General features: G+C 39.5%; 4 protein-coding genes and 1 pseudogene across 4 annotated transcripts in view; 4 read left to right on the top strand and 1 right to left on the bottom strand.

The window, feature by feature from the left end:
• LOC140943538 (TNF receptor-associated factor 6-B-like) overlaps nt 1–785 on the top strand; it is a 9,577-nt gene extending 8,792 nt beyond the window's left edge. The window contains exon 7 of the mRNA XM_073392624.1: nt 1–785. This exon is cut by the window's left edge and continues 1,373 nt beyond it. The gene's annotated coding sequence lies outside the window, so the exon portion shown is untranslated.
• A 561-nt stretch (nt 786–1,346) lies between these two features.
• On the bottom strand, nt 1,347–6,970 carry LOC140943535 (TNF receptor-associated factor 5-like). The gene is made up of 7 exons (XM_073392622.1): nt 6,726–6,970; nt 5,405–5,480; nt 5,204–5,305; nt 4,547–4,711; nt 4,226–4,300; nt 2,744–2,821; nt 1,347–2,188 (listed from the first exon to the last, which is right to left on the bottom strand). The coding sequence occupies exons 1-7, from the start codon at nt 6,875–6,877 to the stop codon at nt 1,481–1,483; spliced, it is 1,356 nt and encodes a 451-aa protein (XP_073248723.1). The 5' UTR covers nt 6,878–6,970; the 3' UTR covers nt 1,347–1,480.
• Nucleotides 6,971–7,133: 163 nt separating this feature from the next.
• On the top strand, nt 7,134–12,800 carry LOC140943537 (TNF receptor-associated factor 4-like). Its single transcript, XM_073392623.1, has 7 exons — nt 7,134–7,355; nt 8,106–8,169; nt 8,766–8,867; nt 9,440–9,604; nt 10,770–10,844; nt 11,134–11,211; nt 11,819–12,800. The coding sequence occupies exons 1-7, from the start codon at nt 7,186–7,188 to the stop codon at nt 12,470–12,472; spliced, it is 1,308 nt and encodes a 435-aa protein (XP_073248724.1). The 5' UTR covers nt 7,134–7,185; the 3' UTR covers nt 12,473–12,800.
• A 231-nt stretch (nt 12,801–13,031) lies between these two features.
• Nucleotides 13,032–19,506, top strand: LOC140943018 (TNF receptor-associated factor 4-like). The gene is made up of 7 exons (XM_073392048.1): nt 13,032–13,422; nt 14,404–14,455; nt 15,089–15,190; nt 16,453–16,617; nt 16,888–16,962; nt 17,405–17,482; nt 18,075–19,506. Exons 1-7 carry the CDS (start codon nt 13,247–13,249, stop codon nt 18,759–18,761), a joined length of 1,335 nt encoding a protein of 444 aa, XP_073248149.1. The 5' UTR covers nt 13,032–13,246; the 3' UTR covers nt 18,762–19,506.
• LOC140943512 (uncharacterized) lies at nt 18,976–19,671 on the top strand (annotated as a pseudogene).
• The last annotated feature ends 3,161 nt before the right edge of the window (nt 19,672–22,832 follow it).

Raw genomic sequence — 22,832 nt, 5'->3', positions numbered from 1 at the left:
ACTCGAGAGTTTATTTCTTTAGCCGGTTCCAGGCCCTTAGTTACAAACAAAAAGAGACAAGGGAAGAGGGCTGGGCTCTCCAGTCCTTCCCGTTTTTTCTTGCTTTTCTTTTCTAGTCCCGACTAACTGAGGTTTGGAACAACTTAGAGAATCTTGCACTGTTAGGATTGGTTCTGCTCTGTCTGTGTATAGGTCAGTGTTTATGTCCAGTATATGTGGATCTGTAAGATCCCTTGTTCAGTATCCTCTTGAGAAGAGGGGGACGGGTTACCTGACCAATATTGGTGTCTAGGTGAACTGCGGAGGGTTTGAAACCCTGGCCCTATACATACTGCTCCTATTTAGGTAAACATATACCCTTAAATTTATTACCCTGTTTAAGAGCAAATACAAAATGCATGCCGTCTGGTTTTTAAGTCATTCATTGGCAATTGCAGTTGAGCGAATTCTCGTTATTGTAATTGCTCGTGTCCAAAAACAACTACCTGTGGTCTAACTCCTTTTCATACTTTTCAGCTAAGCAGTAGTATGCACTGCCGGACTTTTTTCGCACTAGTGTTTTTGCAGACTTTAAGACTAAAATACAGGTTGTTACCTTTATGCTTGTATATACTTATACTAAAAATTGTAAATAATGTTATCTCTTATGTGTTTTTATTATTGTTATTACTAATTTATTATTATTTATAATAGTATTTAATGTACTTTTATGTGGTGTCAGCTCGAAGATATTGGCTCGCTAGCTACTCCAAAATTCGAGTGAAAATAAAGTTGATGTTATGTTATGTTGTGTTATCTTAAAGCCCCAAAGGTTTTTAATGTTTACGTTTGAAGGCAATCATAACCATACAACTCGCTAGACAAAATGCTAGTTAGTTTTAATCTTCAAAGATTTAAATTGACCAAAGAAAGCTGTACTAACAAATTTGTGTTAGTTGAACACGTACACAGATAGCGAAAGAGAGCAGCGTGGCCGAGTGGTTAGAGCGCCGGACTTGCAATGCGGAGGCCCCGAGTTCAAGTCCCATTCTGACCGCTACTGAGCTGGATTTGTTCACAATAGTCCAGAGTTCAGATCCTCGGCCACCTTTGCAATTAGCCAGGTGGTTTGCGTTTGACCAGTTGGGATTCTTAACCCTTGTATGTTTGATTTGAATTTTTTGTTTCAGTCATTTGCTAGGCCCCACTAGCATTAGTGCTATAAATACTGTCCAGGATAAATAAAAGAGTACATTCCACTTTGTTGGCCATGTCCGCGTTGTCTTTTATTTCACGTGATTTTTCTGTTTTTGCCAGTTGGGAAAATATGAAATACCTAAGCGAGGCTTGTTACACCTAGCGGCTTTCAATCTTGATAACAGTGTTGAAGAGTCAGTTCTACGTTGGCGGCTACTATTGACTTTTTCCTATTTTCCCACCTATTTATAAAAATCCAGCGGGTTCCACCCCCCGCACTACAATCTTTGCTGGTCAATTACGACTAAGTTGGGGGTATTACCTTCACCTCAAGCAATAATGAATCGTCAAGAATGTAGCAGCGAGTGTGCTGATACAAAAACGTGTCTATAGGCTCAAAACAATAAATCCCAACTTTGGGATTTTCATCCTGTGTGGGTCTTGCGTAACTCTCTGCGTTCCATTTATGGCTTACGTCTGGGACTAACGAACGGACTATATTCCTTGTTTTCTCTGGATCTTGTTGCTGGTCAATAAGGGTGAAAATGACTTTATGACGGAAAGGCCAGGGTAATATATCGTCGTATTCTCCTTTCATGATAATCATGAAGACAGATACATAACCTTTCTTGCGGCTTTTGGAACCTCTGGGGTAAAAAGACACCTTCAATTTGTAACCTTTGGCCGAAGAGTAGAAAGGTTCGCTCTGTAATGCTTTTATTCCGTACGTCGTAGGGGCTTTTAAGGCTTCAGTGATGTTAGGAATCTTCAAAGACAGTTGAGGGCCTTTACTAGGTATCATCCCAACACCGGAAGCTTCCTTTTCAAGAAGAACACTACCTAATGTTTTCCTTAAGTCATCAACCTGCTTTTCCAGTTCGGACATTCTTTCTTCCATTTTCCTTGTTTTCTCTCTGAACTTCTCTTGGGTGCTAAGCAAGTTAATGCAGGCCAAATCAAGGTGGTTACTTGAGGCTGCTTGAAGGTGCGATTCAACCTGATTTCTTGCAACCTATTGAAAGTACGTAAAAAGTAGGTAACAGGCCTTGGCTTTCTAGCTTACCGTTGCATTTTGTATGCGCTTTTAAAATTTCTGCTTGTCGACCCCATCGTAACCACTACACGGTACCGTGAAAACAGTGGCGGATCCAAGGGAGGGGCCTGGGGGGCCCGGTTCCCCCCTTATTTTTAGACCAAACTGAGGCAATTTTTCTGGGAGACTGCCCCCCTCCCCCCCATCATCTCAAGGTTTGGATCCACCACTGAAAAAAAGCAGAACATTTGCTGAATAAGTTGGAAGCCATTATTAGTATGGCTAAGCTTTGTCAAGATTTGACCAAGGAAAACAAAAACGAAGAGCTGAGAATGACTCTTACGACTAACAGTTGCGACCTATACAAATATTTCCAGCAGCAACAATTTGCAGTCTATCATCTTCGAGATGAATGGAAAATAGTTGCTGATCTTTCTTATAACTATAAATGTAGATCTTAGTGTAAAACTTCTCCTTTTTGCTAAATTATACTTGTGGCCAATCTATCAGTAACTCAGTACTGTTTGAGTTTACCTTTACATCACAGCTCATCTGAGCATAAGGGCAGGATACTATCTCGAGTGGACAGTCATTTTCAACATGATGTGGGATCTATAAAAGTGGATAATAGTGAAATAAGAGAGACAACTATGCCCAGGCAACTTGTGATCTTGTGCCAGAATCATAGCGACAACATCTCGGTACAGCCGGTATTGCTTAGTAAGCAAATAATAACACAACAGCTATGATTCCTCTAGCCAGAGAAAACTGCCAACATTCCGCGACGCCACCACCAGTTTCCCCGCAAAAAGATGTCTGAGAAACAAGTGCAGAAATTCCATACTGATGACCCATTTTTTATCACTACCCAGATCTGGGTAGTGCTTCTGATTGGTTGAAGCAAATTTTCAGCCAATTAGAAGCACTATCCTGTCATCAGTAGGCAATTTCTGCTCTCGCTCCTCAGATGTTATTTCGCGAGGAAACAAGAGGTGCCATTGGAAAATTCACTGGCTATTTTCTCAGGCTATAATTTAGACAGTGTGCAAAGAAAGTAGCGTCCAATAGCCCAGAGCTAGTGGATATTGTTATCAGGCTAGTTAATTTTGTTCTTAACTTGCTCGATGGGCACGTGAATTTTTTTGAGGAATTATTCAAATTACACAGGAACTTTGAAATCAATTCTGCTCATCGAAATGTTTTTGGGGCTAGTTGAAATGACTTTTGGGCTAGTATATGCTAGTATATGCCTGAATGGCAAGCTTTAAAAATCACTTTCTTTGCACCCTGCTCCATTAAAATGTCAACTTTTTTGCAAATCCCTGTGCTGATTTTGGATTTGCTTTATTTCCTAAGGCAAGGTTGCAAAAAGGAAAGGTTAAAAAAGAAATTGCTGTGCATTGAAAGTAATTCACCTGTTAATTCTACATAACCACCCAGCGATGACCAAATTTGGAAGATTTTTGCTGTTCATTTACGACTATCACTGACGTCAATAACAAATTATTTGACTGAAAAGGGGAGGCACAGACACCCTGGAAAGGAGCGATGTGGAGGCCCAGTTGTTTTAGCACTCTAGAACTGAAGAAAATGGTGAAAAACTCCTGAAATTGCCACAAAATACTAGGAAATATGTGTTCAGCTTTAAGGTGTTCCAAATGATTAATAAAACAATGATTGTTATTGAATTATGCTTTCATGTGATATGAATTATTCCATCTGCATAATTCTTCATATCAAACTTGACCGCATCCAGTAATTTTTAAATATTTTCCATCACCGAGGGTCACCTGTGTACACTGTCAAACACATATTAGACTTGCCATAATTGATCTGGATCCCTAGTGGCATGTCCACTAAGAAGAGCAGTTTTAAGGTTTTTTAAAGGAAACACCCAGTGGCAGATCCAGGGGAGGGGCCCCTTATTTTTAGACTAAACTGAGGCCCGGAGACCAACCCCCCTGCACCCCCCCCCCCTTCCATCTGAAGGTCTGGATCTGGCACTGAACACCTTACCTTTTCCCGTTGAATTTCCACGCCACAGGTATTGGGGCACTCAACAAGATACTTTAAACATACATTTATGTGTTCCTTGGGAAAAAAAAAGGCAAAGTATTAACAACAAAGCCACTAGTACAATGACATGTGACATTGTATATTATATCTCAGAAAAAGTTGGCAGGTATAGGTTATACATGTAACCAGTAGTTCATTTATTTTCCTTCCTTTCTTGTTTCTATTTTTTTTTTTGGTATTATTATTACTTGTTGTTATTTTTTCACTTTGTGAAATGAGACTATGGTGAAAACATATTAAAAGCACAATGTGACTTTTTACCTTCAAATGGCAATCAGGAAGTGAAACACTACAGTATGAACAGTGTATCATCCTCCATTGACATGTGACAGTCACATGTTCATCCAAATCCTTCCTCACCATGGTCTCTTTACAGTTCTCATTTGTACAAGAGACAACAAGCAAGAGACAACAATCCAAGTGTTTCTGTCAATGAAAAACAATGCTTAATGTCTGATTGCAAATTGCACGCACATGTAATCAAAAATACAAACAAAAGGAAAAGAGACTTTGGCAAGCATGCGGAAACATTTTTTGTGAATGTGTGGGCCACCACATGTACAGGAGTGCATGGAGATTTAAAACTTATTACTGCGTGTATGTTTGAATATATTGTTGTTTTCGGGTTCAATGGCAGTCTCAGATAAATCGATCTTTAAGTTATGTATCTGACGAAATTTTAAGAAAAGCACATTTATATAGATTACATGTACTTTATCATCCAGATGAACACAACATGGGTATTCCTTTCCAATGCGCATTGAAATCACTACTGGAGGTGTAACAATTAACTGCACAGCAATGTCTGGAAGGTGTCTGCAAGAATTTCTTACCTCTTACTTAAATTCCCAATCAGTATAATCATGTTGTGCAAGGAAGAAAAACTGGGGTATCACTGAGTAAGTTAAACAGTCTTACTTGTTTTTCCCCAAGTGGTCCTGTCCACTCACAAGAACCATTTGGACACTGAATGATCAATGACAGAATCTTTGTCTCTGTTGCTTTGTCAGGGAAGGTGTCCTATGAATAAAGGCAAGCAGAAAGGCAAGATCGTAAAAATAATTTCATGAACAAGAAAAACAATATTATTAGTGAGCTAGTTAATGGACAAATACTTACCATGCTACAATCCAACTTCACATTATCCACTGGGCAAGTAAAACAAAACAGATCATCATTGTTTGACTTGTCATCCCTGCAAACATTGATCAATACACAAACTCTGAATTGATTTAAACTGATCCTGCCCTAAAGGATTACTCTCCTCTAAAATGAAAAGGATCATTGTTGTACCTTCTAGGGTCAAAATTTGTTGCTATTAGGTTTGCTGCAGTACCTTACAAGGGTAACAGAGTCAGGGGCGGATCTAGGGGGAGGGTGCAGGGGGTGCGCACCCCCCCCCCCGAGATGACCTGCGGTTTTCTAATACAACTGGTATTCTGTCAAAAAAAAACACTATGTGGTTTATTGGTGTTGAAGAAGAGCAAGAGACGAGTGCACCTCCTCCTAAAAAAAGTCCTGGATCTGCCCCTGAGAGTTGAATCATAAAAATGAAGGAATTTATTTGTTAGTCAAGTAAATAGTCAACCACAATTTGTCAGTGCCAGTTAATTTGTTGTTTATTTAATTTGGTACCTCTTATGAGTGTGAATGAATCAATTTTAGCCATGCCCATAAAATGATCACCTTTAGCGGTGTTGTGAAAATTGTCCAACATGCACCCCTGTCATCTTTATGGGGATTACCCCAGGAAAACCTGCTACCAGAGCCTTTATTTTTCTTGCTAGCTGAGGGGAGGCCTTTAGGAAATTTTTGGCAGGGGTGTGCAACTTGGACCCCTGTAACAATGCCAGGCACGTCTAACTGCAACAGACAAAGACTTCCTTAAAATCACTTGAAAATTAGCTTGAAACAGTCGCCAACTCAAATTGTACAGACACGTAAACTGTATATAAAGGAACAGCAGGATCTACAACCACCAACAAATTTGACTCGAAGCTTCGGTTAAAAAAGTAGATTAATCACAAACGAAGACCCCGCCCATCAAAACATTGGGAATCACGTGAAAATTGCTAGAAAAAAGGTAATCTCAACCAAAGAAAAAACAAGAAAGAATATGATATACCATTATCAAGAAATTTGAGCAAGGTCTTTGTTTTCTACAAAACCCCACCTTAAGTAGAAAACCAAGACCCCATCAGGCGTGCCCACGACATGATAAATATTATTTATTAAGTGTCAAGGAACAATTTTTTTCAATTTTGAACCCCGTACTATCCTCTATGAAACCTGGAAATATTGACCATTCCTCCACTTTTTTCCCACAAAATAGAGGGGAAAGCGGAGTACATCTTTTTAAGAATACAGTATATACTAACTAATCTACGAGCACAATAAATCAGCTTTCCCCGTATCTTTGAATACATCACGTTTTTCTTACTTTGTCGTCGACTGCGTTAATTCCTCGAGACACTCACAGCACAATCTGTGTCCACATCTTGTTTGAACGGGTTCACGTAGAGGTAAATGGCAGAAACAACACTTAACATCTTCATCTAAAGAGTTTACGAAGATCTCATTGTACCCTGCCATTGTCAACCTTCCGCCATGTTGGGTTGCAACCGAGGCTAGGGTACAGAGTCCTTGTTAATTATTTTTCTTATTTTTCTTATTTGTTACTTTTTTTAACTATTTTTTTTTTTCTTGCTTTTATAGATTGCCCTACAATTTCTGTTCAAAATTTATTGTGTTTCTAATTATCTGTTTTGTTCCCATCTTTTCATTTTTTCCTTTCCTCGTTTGAGTAACATCCGATTTTGCGTGATCCAGGTAACAGAGCCCGGCGACTCAAGTCACGAGACAGAGCACTATGTCACGCCACATGATATGCAACTTTCAAAATGGCGGGGGCAGCCAGACAACGGTTACCTTCAGGGCATGAGGACGAGTTTGTGAATGAAGTTGAAGACGATTTTCGGTGTTTAATCTGCCACTTGCCGTTAAAGGAGCCTGTTCTTACACGATGTGGTCACAGATTTTGTAAAGGTTGCCTCGAAGAATATTTTAGAAGGTACGTCGACTTACAATACAATTCGACTGAGACGGGCGTAAAATTTAATATGTAAGCTTAATTTTAGTTGGAATCTTGTTAGTCCGACCAATTTCGCACTTAATTATCGCTTGTTTCTCTGTAATTATCCTAACGGTTAGATTCTCTCGATCTAAACCCTAGAGAAACACCCTCGCCATGAATCGTCTGTGATCACTTTTGACTCATGAGGAGGCGACAGTGAGTGATGCGTATAAAACTGTGAAAGGCAGTCTTTATGATTTCCATACTGAAACTTTGTCGCATGCGAATTCGGACAGTTTCGATGTAAAATAAATGTATGCCATTCGATGAGATGTCTTATTAACACGTTGAGCTTCGACGCGTACGACTAAATTAGTTAAAAGGGTCTACAGTTCGCCCCGTGGAAGCGAATCCAAGCGGACAGTCTTGGATTCTAGATTCCACGCGTGGATTCCGGATTCCTTGCAGTGAAACTTGGATTCCGAATAACAGGCTTCAAAGCCCAGGATTCTGGATTCCACGAGCAAAAATTTCCCTTATTCCGGAGTCCGGATTACATGGAGTATGTGGGCCAGTCGTCTATTAATATTTTTGAGCTCCTTCGAATTCCACAGACTCGAATTGACAGGTTACATGTAATACTTTTTTCGTCATACTACGACCATGACATTTTGTCGTCAATCGTTTTGGGATGGAAGGGGTAACTTCAGATTTGACATTAATGGCCACCATTCTTTAAAAATACAGAAGTGCAGCTGAAGGCTTTCCTCACATTTGCCCAGCAGATAGAGAGAATCTGGACCGAGATCGGGTAAGTTGCTACTTTCATCCGCCTTCAAAAGAAGTATTATCACTGCAAAGGGGCAGGTAAACCATGTCTAAGAAGTTTGAAAGTTACAGCCATTCAAGAAAATTTCGTTTTGTGTGAAATGGTCTCACATCCCATAGTAAAAGTAATTGCCTGTCGGTTTCCTGTGCAGGGTTCTTAAAATGGTATTAATTTAGTTCCCGGTGTTGAGAGGAAAAAGTGTGGCGTGTCGATGCCCTCTTTGTTGAATCCGAATATTTTTTCTCCATAATGGGTACGAAGATATTGCTCGAAGATATTAGCTCGTTAGCTACTCTAAAATTCGAGTATAAATAAAGTTTATGTTATGTTGTGTTACCGAAGGGAATCCAAGACTTACGTCTTTTAATAGAATCCTAAAACCCAAGAAAATCGAACTCCCTTTTGTACAATTTTAAAACGTTGTTGGTGTACATGACTTCTAATCAAAGTAGCCTTAGTCAGTGAGCCGCGTATGAACTGTGTTAAACCATATATACGTTAAAATTGTTTGTATAAAAAAAATGAGGATCTTTATTATTTTTTCCTTTAAAAAGCCTTATTTTTTTGCCCTATTTTAGGATGTCTTTCCAGACAAAGCAACAGAACGAAAAATTCTGTCCTTGGCCATCAAATGTCCAAGTGAAGGCTGTGACTGGACTGGTGAATTGAGAGGCAAAAAGGTAACAAGCTGTCAGTTGATGTCAGGAATAGTAAAACTGAATCAGAGCTGTTTTCTCGTGATTGTCTTGATCACCAGTACACCTTAGGGACTTTTAAAATATGCCACCACGAAGGCAACGAGAACGTCAATAAGGCGATGGCTTATCAAAACAACATTTGTACGACGTGCAGCACGCTTTAATATTTGTACATTTCTTTACCGTCATCCCAAGACTAGGACGTGAAATAGCCTAATTTGATGTTTTATGCACAACCTGAACATACCGTGACGAATTTCTCTTACTCTTTTAAACTTCGATAGTTTAGAATTCAACACCAGAAGGGTTTGCCCACATTTGGCAAGGTGAGCGAGTTTAGTAAATCGCGCAGACGACAGTCAGTTTTAAGTGGTTTTCTCCACCGTCTCCTTCGTGGAATAAAACTCCCTATCGAGACTCATATGAGACGACTTCGGCGATTCAAACGATTTGGACTAATTAATGCGGTATAATGAAACCAGGCTTTACTAAAAATCAAAACGGAGCTAGTTATGTCAATTTCTAAAAACCTTGTTTTTTATTGTGCCTAACAGAATCACGTCGATAGTTGCCAATTTAAAGTTGTTTCCTGCTCCAACCAAAATTGCCCCGTTGCACTGAAAAGGAAATATCTGGAGAACCATGTTGCGTTTACATGTCAGTGGAGGATAATCGAGTGTACGTACTGTAAAGAGCCACACCCAGAATGTCACATGAAGGTAAGGATAAGTAACTGTAGTATTAAGTAAACTTAATATTTGACGTGAAAATTGTAAAACCGAGGCAGGATTACTCAGTCGGAAGAGCGCTTGACTGTGGAGTGGGAGGTCGCGGGTTCGGATCCCCGGGACTAAAACAATACTCAGGGTGTTGGAATAACTCGAGAAGTGAAGGTACAGCGCAGTACAGGATCGGATGACCACATAAAATGGCTGTCCGGTCTCCAGAAGAAGACTTTAAATTTTGTTCCCAGTTAGTACTTTTTAAGGCTAATTACATTGATTTTCAAATAAAGTGTTCTGTATAAAGTCTATCCAACTAAACGGTTAACGAAAGAAGCTTATTCGTTATTTGACAAGAGAGTCTAGACTTCGGGAGAGATCATAAATTATAGAAAGTTAGTCTTCCGGAAGTCAACCAGTTTACCGGAAACAGTACGTAACCAGGGGCGTAGCCAGGATTTTTCAAAGGGGGGGTCACAGCGACAACGTGATCCGGTTGCTCTGGCCTAAAAAAACACACGGCAAACAATGCATTGTAATTAACTGTAGCAACTTAGATGCCGATCGTCAGAGAAGAAAGACTTAAACCTAAATCAGATAAAGAACATTCCTTACCTCTCTTGAACTTCCTTGCACTGAAAATAGCTGAAAACTCTCGTTTGTTTCGACATTTTCAAGCTGAAACTCGTTATGTTAGGATCGCCAACTATATATGGTTTATACCGCTGCTCTCCCTCGTGTATCAGCGGGCTCAGTCGTATTATCGCGGCATGAAGGCCCATATTAACTAAAGACAAGGTCCGTTGACGAACATACTTTACAAAAAACAAATTTTAAAAAAGTGGGCTTTTCAACAATGGCTTTTACGGCCAAGATATTGTCATGGCGTTTTCGCCACCTGAATATTATTGGTTGTTTGCGCAAAGGAAGGGGGGGTCACGGGCACCCCAGGACCCCCCCTAGCTACGCCCCTGGTAACTTCAAAGGAAAAAAAGAAAAAGAAATAACTTTTTGGAAATTAAGATATCCTGACCAACGCCCTAGACTCCCTTTCTGTGCTATTATAATCTCTTGTCATTACTTTTTATTTTCTTTTGCTTTTTAGTTTGATCTTTCTGTTCAATAAAAACGTGTTGTATAAACTTTCTTTCCCTTTTTGCAGGTGCATACTGGAAATTGTGCCAAGTTTCCTGTAAACTGCCCTAACGGATGTAATAATTCAATTCCCAGAGGAATGGTAATTGGCTTTGTTTGTGTTTAGTTTTGCGGTATGAAAGATCTGGGTCAAATACACTGAATACACATACAATGTTCTGTTACTTTTCAATGGGATTCAATAAGGGTTGATGAATCTGATGCTGTCATAAGGCATTTGAAAACGAGTCTAAAGTACTTCATTTTTCCAAACTAATTCAGTACTGGCTATCGCCGATTTTCAAACCCTTCTGATGTTTGTGTGGTGTTCCCAAAGGACGTACTAGTGTACTAGGGAAGTCTTAAAACTTTTCCCGTTCATCTCTTTTCAGATTCCAAATCACATTGAAGAGGACTGTCCCTTGACTTTAATCTCATGCCCCTATGTTCAAATGGGCTGCAAAGTGAAGGTTGGCTACTGTCAGATTACACTGGCGACACATAAGAACATGGCTTAGCCTGGGACCAGGTTCCTGCAGTGGTGTGGGGGAGGGGGGGCGGTGAAGACAGAGCTGTGGCTAGGTGAGCCGAGCGGGAGTCTGGGAATGGGAAAGGGCAGTGGAGCTCCACAGACCTTTTCCCCTCTTCAGTCCACCGCTCTGCTCGCTTGAATTCCCCATTTTGTGCTTTTTCACCCACTACGGAGCCTTGTGCTAGGGTAAAAATAACTATATAGATGTTAGGCAGTCGAAAAGAGATCTTGTTTACTTGACTATCGCAGCACAATTTGCCATTGCGTAATTTTTCATAAGCTCTATACAAATTGTATGAGTTTGCTGCAAATTTAAACGCACCTGGCTTACTTTCTTATTCAATACCTTTATCATCATCATCATCATCGTCACCATCATCATCATCATCGTCGTCGTTGTCGTCATTATTATTATTATTATTATCATTATTATTATTAATAAGTTTTTGTCAGTGGATTTTAATTTCCTCTCTTTTGTATTCTTCCGGATAAATCTTTTAGTTTTGCCGGCGTGCAAAGACAGTTTATTTTCTGATCTCTTGTAGGTTGAGCGGAAAAACGTGCAAGCGCACGTTAACCTTGCCATGGGTGAGCATCTTGATTTCGCCTGTACAAAGTTGAACAGCACACTTGTTAAATTAGACGAGACGCAGAAGGTCACAAGACGCTTGGAAGAGAAAGTAGAGGCGCTGCAAAAGCAGCTGGAAAAGAAAGGATCTAAAGAAAGAGCGAGCAATACCACGCGATTTGTCTGGAAGATTAACAAGTTCAGTGATATTTTAAAACGAGCGAAGGCGGGGTTGAACAGGAAAATAGAGAGTGATCCATTCTACACAGATACTTATGGTTACAAATTAAAAGTGTTGCTTAATCCTAATGGTTGTTGGCCTAATGGCTGGGATACCCACATGTCGGTTTCCATCATTGTAATGAAAGGCGAATATGATGCTATATTACCATGGCCGTTTCGAAACAAAGTGACCATAACATTGATTGACCAAGAGGAAGATCCAATCAAACGACAAGACGTAGTGTACTGTGTCGTTCCAATGAAGGAAAAGAACTTTGCACGACCCCAGAAAGAAGAGAACACCGGATATGGGTATCCTGAATTCGTATCTCACGAAGAACTACGATCAAGGAGATACCTCGTGGAAGACTCTCTGTTTCTCCAGGTGGATGTCGGCGCGTCCCTGTGACAGTAGCATACGCATGTTTTTTGCCGTTAATAATTTTGAGTTATTGGTTTGCCGGGAGGAGCAGAGAGTAGTATGTATGTAAAATACGGAGAGTTTTTCTTTCATGTGATACCCAAACACTACTGAAAAAAAGCGACTTCGAAATGTTTATATATCAGAGAAAATACTTTTCCGACTTATAATTACTTCTTAAAGTATCAGGGGCTGACTCAGGGATTTTTATCGGTCAAAATTTGTGCTCACTGTTGTACCTGTTTTACAAACAATCATGCCTAGTGTTCTTATCCGCTGCGGGCATTAATTTCTAGAGCTAAAATTCGTAGATCCCTCCATTCTATGTGATAATTCAGTGGCAACTAGCTTTGAATCAATAAGTTCTAAAATCACAAAAACTTGTCTGGTCTGATTAATGCATTGAAGGCGGGATTGGGACTGTGACGCTGTGACGCCTTTTCCAGACTTCGGGTGGACAACGGGACAAGGAAGAACCCCATATAACTATGTACTTTTTTTGAAAGAGCAACCGATAGTACAAAGAGAAAATGGTGCTTTGTTCTATTGGTTGCGTTATGTCCAGCGATACACGAGGTGATCAAAAGCTGATAAAAAATGGTAACCTCGTCCCAGACGCCCCCTAGGGGCTAGACGAGGTTGACAAAATGTCTTGTCTTCTACGCACGCAGCCGCTCAATGTCTCGTCACGCAACGCTTGTCCATCAAGAGGAGGAGCTTTTCGTGACGACACAAGGAACGACTGCGTAGAAGGCTAATAAAATGGTGGAAAGGGACATCATTGTTGCCGGCCTACCGTGTGGCTACGAATATGAGTTTATATCATCCGTATTCGAGGAATATCACTGCCATATTTGTCACTTACCTTTACGAGAACCAGTGCTCACTAGATGTGGACACAGATATTGCAAGAAATGCTTGGATGAGGCGATTAAAAGGTATGATGAAATGTGTACAAACATTTCATGGGGTACTGTGTTAGAACATGTGGATGGGAAAATTGTCAAAATATCGTTATGAAAAAGTGTGAAAAGTAATCAGGATTGGGAAGTGAACTTTGTGATCCCCGGCCTGTTGAATTTAAAAGATCTACAAAACAAAAAACCGAGTCTTACTAGATAATCGGATAATACTCATGATCAAGTTATATTGAACAGAATCGTTGAATGCGTCGTTTTTTTCACTCTCAGTATGGCTGTTTTACAAAATTAAGAATATGCTCTTTTCAAAATGTTCACGAAAGAGAATATTTCTGTCAGGTTCTCAGTGACCCCTGACAAAGATTTTACGACGACGGAATTTCTAGACAGTTTAATTTGCTCCTTAAAACTCTGACTTTTCTGTGTGTTGTCACTAAGCACATAAGGGACACTAATGGTAAGACTGGAGCGAAAAGTGATAAGCCCCAGCCAAACGAACTTGGCTTGAAATTTCGTTCGCGTACAAACATTCCTGTTTTTAATAAAACCAAGATCCGTTCTTGGAGCGTCCATGTGTCGCTGTGATGGATTCATTGTTTTACATATCATACTTCTAGCTTCTAGGGCAGGGCTCTGTAATCTTGGTTTGTATCAAGATATTTATCAGCTTAAAATTTCATGTTAATTCATAAGAAATTCCAGCGAAAATCTGTCGAAGTCCAGCAGCTTGTAAAAGGGTAAAAGGGTGAAATTGTTTAACATGAATTTTTAAACAGGTAAAACCTTCTTAAAATTAATTCAAAGTCGCTTTGAATTGGTTTCTCATAAGACAATTATCTTGGAAACCTAGGAAGTCAAAACAAGAAGAGATAAGTTCCTTTAATTATAATATTCCCTAAAATAAATCATATCTGCATATTGAACTCTTAATGTTCAAGGATTTTAGATCTTAAGGATGAATGTAACACCAAATATTTTATTTCTTGTATATTTTTTCAGGCAGCACGTTCCACAATGCCCGGTAGATAGGGAGCCTTTGGATCGAGAAAAGGTAACTTAATTTTTAGAAATTTTTCGCAGTTATTTCTAGTCTTACGCAGACATTTCCGTCCGTCTCAACAGTAGTCATTCCTTCCATAACAACTTTCCAGACAATTTCTAATATATGAACCAGCGGGGAGTGTCGCGATTTTATCTTAGACACGCGATCTCTTCCAAGTCACGCAAAGATGTTTGAAAGTCACGCTAGACTGCTCCACAAAAGTTTATACACAAAGCTTTTTGTTTATGTGTCTCATATTTAAGTTCAAATTCAGAATTGAGTAAGTTGTTCTTTACTTTCTTGGTAAAAGCGTTATAACTATCGATTTCACGAAAAATCAAACAGTCGTTATGTAGCTTTGGACAATATAAACTGAGACCTCCTTTTTGGCACGCGAAAAATCATGCGATCCTTAGTACTATAAGCCCCCCACGTGGGTTGTTCTGCCGTCAACGCTAAAAGAATTGAAAGAGATTTGCCATGTAAGAGTTCAGGGTTAAAATCAACGTTTGCCTGCTTTAACCAGCTCTGTCCTGGTAAAACGTGTACAAAGAACCAACATATGTAACAGAATTTTGTGCACAGGTACCAAAAGTTAACACCCAAAAAGCTAGGGTAACTTGTCTATTTTCCGTCATTTAGGATATATTTCCAGACAAAGCGACAGAAAGGAACATTCTTTCCTGTCACGTGAAGTGTCCGAGTGAAGGATGTGACTGGACAGGAGAGGTCCGACACGTGGAGGTATTTATAAAAAATACGCACGCGTTTAACTCTCGTCCCTTGGCAACAGTGTTGATCATCCAATCAGTATTTTGCCGCGCGTTTCTGATTAGTTTTTGGAAACCTACTAAAAGGTTGTAAAACGGGTGATACGTACCTTTGAATGTTAAATTGTGTGTTTATCACATGCGGGGCACTCCTATTTGTAAGAAATATCCCTTCATGGTAAGGAATGAAGCCATATTTATACAGCTATTTCGAGGAATGTTGTCTGAAAAAAATGTGCACGCGACAATCCCGAGAGGTAATATGGGATACGATCAATTCACTGTTCCTGACACTGTAGCTTTCGAACCTACTTTTGTTACTTTCCTTTAGCACTCGCAAACATGTATATCCATGGCCTCTCCTGCCATTCTCTCAAATTTCTTTGAAGAACAGTGAACTCAAAATCACCCACAATACCTTTCGGGATTGTGGCGTGCACTTCTTCCGACAACCTTTCTCGAAATAGCGGTATATAAAACACCTTGACTGCGGTTATATGATACTTGTGCAATCCGCTGTCGAACGCTTACACACGATGGCACGCTGGCCTTGTTGTTGTTTCAAAACAATGAAACGGCGGCCATGTTGGTGTTCCAAACCAATCCTGTGGGATTTGAACTCTTTTCTTTGGAAAACTTTTTTTTTGGTTGAAATAAATTTGCATAAGTGCTAACCACTTGAGTGAAAAAGCTCTATTACTAAAAATGATTTTGATGAGTGATTTTGATGATGATGAGTGCAAAAGAGAGCGCTCTCCATCATTTGTCCTTATGCGTCGTATTCAGAATGTTTGGTCAGGTTCGATTTAGAAACCTTGCACGCTAGACGCGTGGCCCTGTGTAGCAAGCTTTTCGAGTCTATCACGTCATGCCCGGATCACAAACTTGTGCCTGTCTTACCTCCTAAGAGAGAACACAGACATAATCTAAGACAGTCCAGGGCTTATGCCATGCCCCGCACACATACAAATCGTTTTAAGAACACTTTTATTCCAAGTATGTGTACATAATTTTTTGGACCAGTTTGTACCTAGTTATATATAGAGAGTTTTTCGCATTTTTATAGAAATGTTTTTTGTTATAATTTCAATTAGTATTTATATTTTTGGAATTTATTTAATCTTAGGTTTAAGTAATTGTAACGCAATTCAGTCTACGGACTGCCATGTTCGATATTTTAATAAACTATCTATCTATCTATCTATCTATCTATCTACCCTTGTAATGTTCCTCCAGGCACATTTACTGAGCTGTGACTGCAAAATAATCCGCTGTCCAAACCATCGGTGCCACGCAATAATGGAAAAGAGACTTGTGGAAGATCACGTGATGAATACGTGCCAGTGGAGAACCTTACATTGTGGGCATTGTAGTGACAAATACTCTAAGTGTGAAGAAGAGGTATCTGTTGGTCCTATGTTTTGAAACATTAACTTGATGTGCTTTTCACCAACCAATTGACCACCTTTTTGTATTTTTCTGTAATATACCTAGAAGAAAATTCGCTTAGTAGACGAAAACTAGTTGTATTCATTTACCTATAAGCCGAGGGTAGCTTTAAGCAAAAAATGGGAACCTTTATCCGTCGCCTTACAGGTCTGAGTGTCCATTTAAGAAAGCTATCCTTTTGTATGTGCAAGTCAGTATTGTCTACTACCCTTTTGTCCACAGAAACACTCCTCCGAATGCCGCAGGATCCCCGTTGATTGTCCTAATGGGTGTGGCGAGTTTATACCAAGAGAGGAGGTATGTTTAACCTAGCGCATTTTTTTATATATGGGTTGATTTACTGACCATTTAGGCTACTTGTAGGTTCTCATTGAGGTACTCTTGTTTTAACACGAAATTTGCTCGCTAATCATTTGAAATCTCAACCAATGTAGTTAGTATTCTTCCTTTAGTAGATAACTATATTATTTGCAAAGAGTACATCATCTTGTCTCCTTGAAACTAGTTTTTATCCTGGTTTTTATCTAGTGAGTTTGTTTTCCCTTTTTTTGTCATTTCCTTATTTTCTAGTGAGACTGGGTAGGTGCTGCTCGAATTTCATCTTGGGACTGTTCAACTGTGGGGGGGGGGGGGGGGGGAGGGGGGTCATTGCCTTTTACTTGGCCAGTACTGAGTTTCGTAGGAAACTGGCTCAGAAGTCATTCCCAAGACAGTCCTACAAGGTTATTTCTCTTTTCAGGTAACCTCACATAAAGAAGTCAATTGCCCTCAAAGCCTAGTAAACTGCCAATACGACTATATGGGTTGCAGCATTAAGGTAATTGAGCAGTGTTTGACTACAACTACATCCCTCAAAAGTGCACTTTAAGAGAACTTGTTGCCGATAATGAGTAGTACTACAGAACACTCTAGCAGTGATAAAACGTACTAGTGTTGTGTGATTAACTAAAGGCCGGTTGACATCTATGAGATTTGGCGACCAGACTTGAGACCGATTTAGGAGAAAAACAGAAGGAATTATGGCAAAAACAAAAATCGGCCTGATTTTTATGTGCAGCATTGAGAGTTTTTAAAGCTCCCTCCCTCCCTTTTTATCTTTGTGTTTTCCTTTGTGAAGAATATCTCTCCGATAATTGACCGATTAGTGACGAGGAGAAATCACGTCGTAGCCTTTTCTGCCTTTTGAAGGGCTCTCTACCGCAGGCATGTTACGGACCAATCAATCAAAATGACGGATTGGCCAGCCGATGCCAGGGCTTTTCCCGCCCCATCTCCTAAGCCAGGGAAAATCGCCTTGGGACGAGGTTGCAATACCGTGAATCGGTTTGTTGGAGCCGTCTATGTTATGTCTTTTCTTTAAATTTATTTATACTGCTCTACAATGCGGACTTGGTTTTCTTTATTTCCAGGTCAAAAGATGTGAAATAAACGATCATTTGGAACAAAACTTGCGTTCCCATTTTGAGCTCTCTGTAGACAAAGTGGAAAGGGTGCAGGACGAGTGTAAAATTTTGAGGCAAGAATTTGAAAAGATGAAGGTGGAACATCAAGGAATCAACCACAAAGTCAGTTCACTTGAGAAGCATCTCAGTGAACTGAAACAAAAACACAGAGATATGGAAACATTCTCGCCATATACATGGAAGGTGACAGACTTCTGGGAAAGAGTCAGAAGAGCAAGAAATGGCATCGAAGTTCGAATCGAAAGCGACTTTTTCTATGTTGGTCCACAAGGTTACAAGATGAAATTAGCGATGTATCCCAACGGAACAAAGGAAGCCAAAAATGCTCATATATCGCTATATATTGCCCTAATGAAGGGGCAATATGATGCCATATTGCCCTGGCCATTTCAATATAAAGTAACTCTAACTATTATTGACCAAAACCCTGATTTAACGCAGAGGCAAAATTTTGTCAAGTCCTTTGTTCCAGACCCCTCATGGAAGAGCATGCAGCGACCAGCGAGTGCAGAAAACGAACGAAGAGGATTTGGAAGATTTTTCTCGCATGAAAAACTTATTGCGGGCTCGTATGTTATAGATGAAACTTTGTTCATTAAGTTTGAAGTAAGCCCTTCTGATAAACCTGCGTAATTATCAGTTAGTTCTTGTTTTCAGCCATGTGAAGAAAAGTGAACAAAAATAGCTGAATTGAACAACCTACTTCCCTAAGGCGTATTCCTCGGAAAATCCACGCACATTGTCATTCCTCTGAACTTGAAAGTCTTTCACGATCGTTCGAATATTGTCCATCATAAGAGGGAAAAGACTTCGCATTACTCGTTTTTAAAACAAGGAACGGCAACTCTCTGTACGGAACAGCATCTCTAAGGAACTCATAAAGAAGAAAATTCTCACCTTACCTGGTCCATTTTGAAGTGCCAGACGCGTGTACAATAGTTTTTCATCAAATTCAAGACCAAGCCCTCGATTAATTCAGGAATGTTTTAGAGAATAGTCCAGTTTCGAGTTCGCTATGACCCTTGAATCAAAGAAGTGAAGACGCATTTGTACAGGCTTAGCCTCCATCTGAAGTAATATATCCACAAAATCCAGCGAGAAAAAGTCCTGTTTATTACTCTGTCTATTGTGTATATTCCAATTTCAGACACTTACTTGCCAGAATTTTTGAATATTTTACTTAATGTCGAGGCTAACCCTGTATGAATGTGTCGTTAATGTTTGTATTCAGCGGTAATTTTTAATTCGAAACTGGACTATTGGAAAACCACTCTCTTCCATTAGCTATCTAAAAAAAGTACAGAGGTCACTGTGCTTTTATAAAGCAATCCCCTCTTCTCTTAATACCACTTTAGAACACCATCTTGGGGGTCTTAACCCGCCTCTTGTTTGTTACAAAATAAACGTTTTGAACAAGGATGATCTTTTGGCTTCTACGGAAAGAAACAAAATGTTGCACAATCACCCCTTGGGGAAGGAACTCAGAGAATACCTGGAACAAATTAAAGCACTAATATTAGATTATATTAAAATCTTAGACTGAGGGCCATAGGCGTCCCTGCAAGCGCACGTTTCGTAATAGTCCGTAATACAACGAGTGTGCAATGTAATTTACTTTCTCACAAGAGAGTCGCGGTGATAAGTTATTGAAAAATCTAGATTAAGATTCTTACAACCCGATTTCGGGTTTTGAAATAAAACGCGAAATCCAAACGGATTTTAAGGCCGAAAAATCCATCTCAAGGGGGATTTTCAATTAAGAAATTCAAATCCAATTTTCTAAGATTTCTCCCTTTTACCATCCGAAAAACGATTTGCGAAACTGTTCTCGTTAACAGTGGTTTTTTTTCCTGCCAATTGCCAACGAGGTAACCGAGCTAAGAAGCGAGGTTGTCAGGGAAAAACTCTTAAATTCTAAAATCTAAAAAAAATTCAAAAATTTGCATTTTTGACCATATTTGGGTGTAAGCAAGACCCCATATTTGGGTAGTGAGGTCATGGTCTTGTATTTACAACTCGTGGACCGACATGTTCGAGAGGACCTTACAGGTGAGCAAGCTTTAATAGAATTTCTAGTTTGAAAGGGCAATAAGTGCTCTGGTTTGCTTTATAAATTGCGTTTAAAGCAGCAGCTGATCAAGGAATAGGGTTTTACGCTCAAATTTTTGTCAGAACCAGCGTGGTCTTTGCAGCTCGATGTACATTGATCATGAGCGTGTGTTCGCTTCTCGACTCAGAACCAGGCTTTTCAGTGTTCTCTTTTCCTTTGCGAATTGAATTTTAAGCGGTAGTTAATCAAGGCATAGGGTTATATTCTCAAAACGTTTCTCAGAACCAGTGTGGTCTTTGCAGGTCGATTTACATTGAGCCAGTCCTCGCCTCCCGAGAGGAATACAGCGTATTTGCAGCCCTTTGTTTTTTAGAATTTATTCAGTTATGTCTTTCGAGATATTTTGTCAACCAGCATGTTTTTTGCAGCTCGATTTACATTGAGACAGCCCTAAACTCCCGTGAGGAATGCATCGAATTTGCAGACCTTTTGTTTTGAAGACTATCATTATGTCTTTCGAGAGACTCTTTGTTCCGTGACACTCGCCTATGAGATCTTTGTAATTTATTCAATTAAGTCTATATTTTTATACCTCTGATACATTCCGCCCTATTCTTGCGCTTTTCACACATTTTACTTTACACTAATTTTTTCTTTCGAGAGACTCTTTGACAGTATTTACGTCAACAGTTCGTAGCAAGGTTATCTTCGAATAATAGTAATGAAAATAATAATAATAATAATAGTACACAGAGAAGTATAAGGGTCCACATGTTCAACAGTTTCATATCACGTAGCAAATGACCTTGAGCACTTCGTTTAACTTTGTTTCTGATTATACTATATTACAGGATGTGTTTCCCAACAACGCAACGAAAAGGAAAATCCTATCCTTAGCAATACGATGTACGAATAATGGTTGCCCATGGACGGGTGATTTACGCAGCAAAGAGGTAAAAACCCAGTATAATTAAAGGTACAGTTCTTGTCATGCACGGCTTCTTAAATCTGAAACATTATCATTCCCAAGTCTAGCAGAACCCACACCTTTTCAACCACATATAAGACTCACAAACTGATTAGGTTACTTCCCTTAACCCTCGGACGTACAAGGGGGTAGGGGAGGGGCTCACGCCCATTTTGAGGCGAGTTTAGTGATGGTCAGTTACTATGGTTACAAGATATGATGTCTTAAGTAGCAGGTTGTCAAGCTATTTTTGAGTGAAAATGCATGATTTAACTTATGGTGTTCCATAAAAAGGAAAACATTGAGCAAGAACAAGTATCGAAGATGGTCATTGTGTATTTCCATTCCCCCTTGATTTGATTGATTGAGCACAGTACCGCCCATACTAGTATGCTCTTAGGGGGCAGGTGGGGGTAAGGTTCTGCTCTTATGAATATGCATTCATCTCAGAAGAATTTGACAATAGCTATGCGAAATGGGTGCATTGTGGGGTCTAAGTTTCTCTAGGGAATACCATGGCCTAAAAAAATTGACAGTTTTTAATTTAAATGAAAAAGAATAAATATATTTATTTTGTTTTGTTTTGTTTTTTTGCAGGATCACCTGGAAAAGTGCAGCAAATTATCACTTCCTTGCCCAAAGAGCTGTGGGGAATCAATTCCCAGAGAAATGGTTAATACATTTTATTGTAGTGTGTGTCACTAAAGCCAGCAAGACCGGGAATCTGAACTTTGAAACACCTTTCTTTAAAACTACTTTAATCCTTATATGATAAAAAATATAAAAGCACTTGACCTTAGTTCGCTTATTGTACGATTTCCTTTTAGTTTCAGTATCACATTGACAACCAATGTCCTAGGACTGTTGACTTCTATCCAGTTATGCTAACATAGGATGCATTGAAAAGGTATGTTCTTCATTAGATATAATTTTGAATTTAGCGGATTGAAAACATCATTACATGTGCTAACCGTATTTCCAAAGCATTCTTTAGCGTTGTTTTCCCATGCAATGTAGTTTTTTTGTAGAAGATTAAAAATGAGTGGAAGTGGCAATACACCGACAAATCCTGTGCCTGCTCCTCGAAGAAGGAGAAAGCCAAAAGAGCCGAGTGCTTCAGATAATTTGTAGAATGTGCGGCTGTTGTTTCAAAACGCAGTTTGGCAATTTTAAGAGTGACTGGATAAGCTCTGAAAATATTTATTTGTTGTCTCTACTACAAAAAGGTTAAACGTCACCAAAGTTGGCCGACCTTCTGAAAAACGAATTTTTCGTTGTCCTTGATGAAGGAGAATCTTCCTCCACAAGGAAGAACAAAGGTTTGAAACTGAGCTTCGATGCTTTCGCAAATTAGAGAGAAACTATAAAACACGCCAACGGACTATGAACCATTTATTGCGATTGAAAAGAGCGAAAGCCTGTTGGTAAGACACAAAAACACCCTTTCCCCTAAAAAGCGACTCCAAGGCTTCTGATTTTAGAACAAATCCCAATTCTTGTGCGAACAAATCTAGGCAATAGGCCACTTGCTCTAAGAGGTCATATGACCAATGCTTCCTTTAAACAGTGAGGTGGAACAGGAGAGTCTCTTGGTTGGAATCTAGCTGATGCCAAAAATTGATAGAGCACATAAAAATTTTCTTATACCCGAAATTTGAGAGGAAACGCATTTATAAAGAGAGATATG

This window comes from Porites lutea, chromosome 7 (assembly GCF_958299795.1).
Source record: "Porites lutea chromosome 7, jaPorLute2.1, whole genome shotgun sequence".
Taxonomy (NCBI): Eukaryota; Metazoa; Cnidaria; class Anthozoa; order Scleractinia; family Poritidae; genus Porites; species Porites lutea.
This window is presented reverse-complemented; position numbering and strand designations above follow the sequence as displayed.